This window comes from Juglans microcarpa x Juglans regia, chromosome 2S (assembly GCF_004785595.1).
Source record: "Juglans microcarpa x Juglans regia isolate MS1-56 chromosome 2S, Jm3101_v1.0, whole genome shotgun sequence".
In the NCBI taxonomy this organism is placed as follows: domain Eukaryota; kingdom Viridiplantae; phylum Streptophyta; class Magnoliopsida; order Fagales; family Juglandaceae; genus Juglans; species Juglans microcarpa x Juglans regia.
Genome location: NC_054597.1, coordinates 22902910 through 22903996, shown reverse-complemented (window position 1 = coordinate 22903996; position 1087 = coordinate 22902910). Strand labels below are relative to the sequence as shown.

Genomic DNA, 1087 nt, shown 5'->3' with positions numbered 1-1087 from the left:
TTGTGAGTTCTACATATAAAAATGTGTTAAGTTAAAAAAAATTATAGATTTCATATGTAAAGAGATTTTGAGTTAAAATGAATTTAGTAATTTGAGAGTTTGGTATTTGAATATTAGACTCAACTTAAAATTAGACTGAACTGGAGAAGTATGTATTCGTAACACATCTCAACTCATCTCACTACTATTTATTACTATTTATTAACTTTAACTCATAAATCTCACTATTATTCATAACTCATTTCACTATTATTCACAATCCATTTCAACTCACTCATAATCTAAACCACATAAATCTGGCAACCGAACGCAGCCTTTAACCTCTTCAAATTTTCAATAACCCATTAACGGTTCAGAGAAGGGACACAACATTCGGACCGGAAAAGACCCGAAGTCCGAACCCATCGGCCGCATGCAAATCTGCAGTTGAACTGAATCGAAGCAGTCTCGGGGAGTCCAAGCTTCGCCTGAGAATCCTGCCCATGGCGGAGATAGGGTGCTCTGCTTGTTTCAGAGAGCACGAGGATCTGAATTGCATGCAGAAAGTGATGTGTCGATCAAGTGCTTCTTCGGTGGAGATGAGCATCTCCGATCTTAGAACCTCGTCTTTCACAGCCTCGACACACAGCCCGCATATCCACCGGCCTTGGTACCTTTCCTGGACACGAAGAATGTATGCAGGGGTGCACTCCTCTGTGAACCCGCACGAGTCACATTTTACGGACAAGACGTCCATTACAGGAGGGACTTTGGCGGTGGAGTGAGTCTCGGAACCTGTGATGGCCATTGCATGGTCTGAGAAGAGCACTGAACAGTTCTCTCTTATATTAAGCCAGCCCCCGCCTGGGGGAGGGGTGGGTCGATGGAGCACACACCTACCATTTAAAACGTGTAAATTATTAAAGGAAACTTTTTTGAGCTTATCCTTTCTGTAGAAGGCGAGATTTGTTGACATCCAAGATCTCGTGACATGGAGAATTTTTTATTAGTAAAATAATATTTACAGTTGTAAAATATGTAAACGTCTCGTAATTATTTTTTAAAAGTGAGTAAATACGTGATTTACATGATAAAAAACTAATATTTT

The 1087-nt window shown here is 40.0% G+C and overlaps 1 protein-coding gene across 1 annotated transcript; it reads right to left on the bottom strand.

The window, feature by feature from the left end:
• Nucleotides 1–321: 321 nt before the first annotated feature.
• On the bottom strand, nucleotides 322–845 carry LOC121252861. The gene has a single exon (XM_041152690.1). It carries the CDS (start codon nucleotides 785–787, stop codon nucleotides 353–355), a length of 435 nt encoding a protein of 144 aa, XP_041008624.1. The 5' UTR covers nucleotides 788–845; the 3' UTR covers nucleotides 322–352.
• Nucleotides 846–1087: the final 242 nt, after the last annotated feature.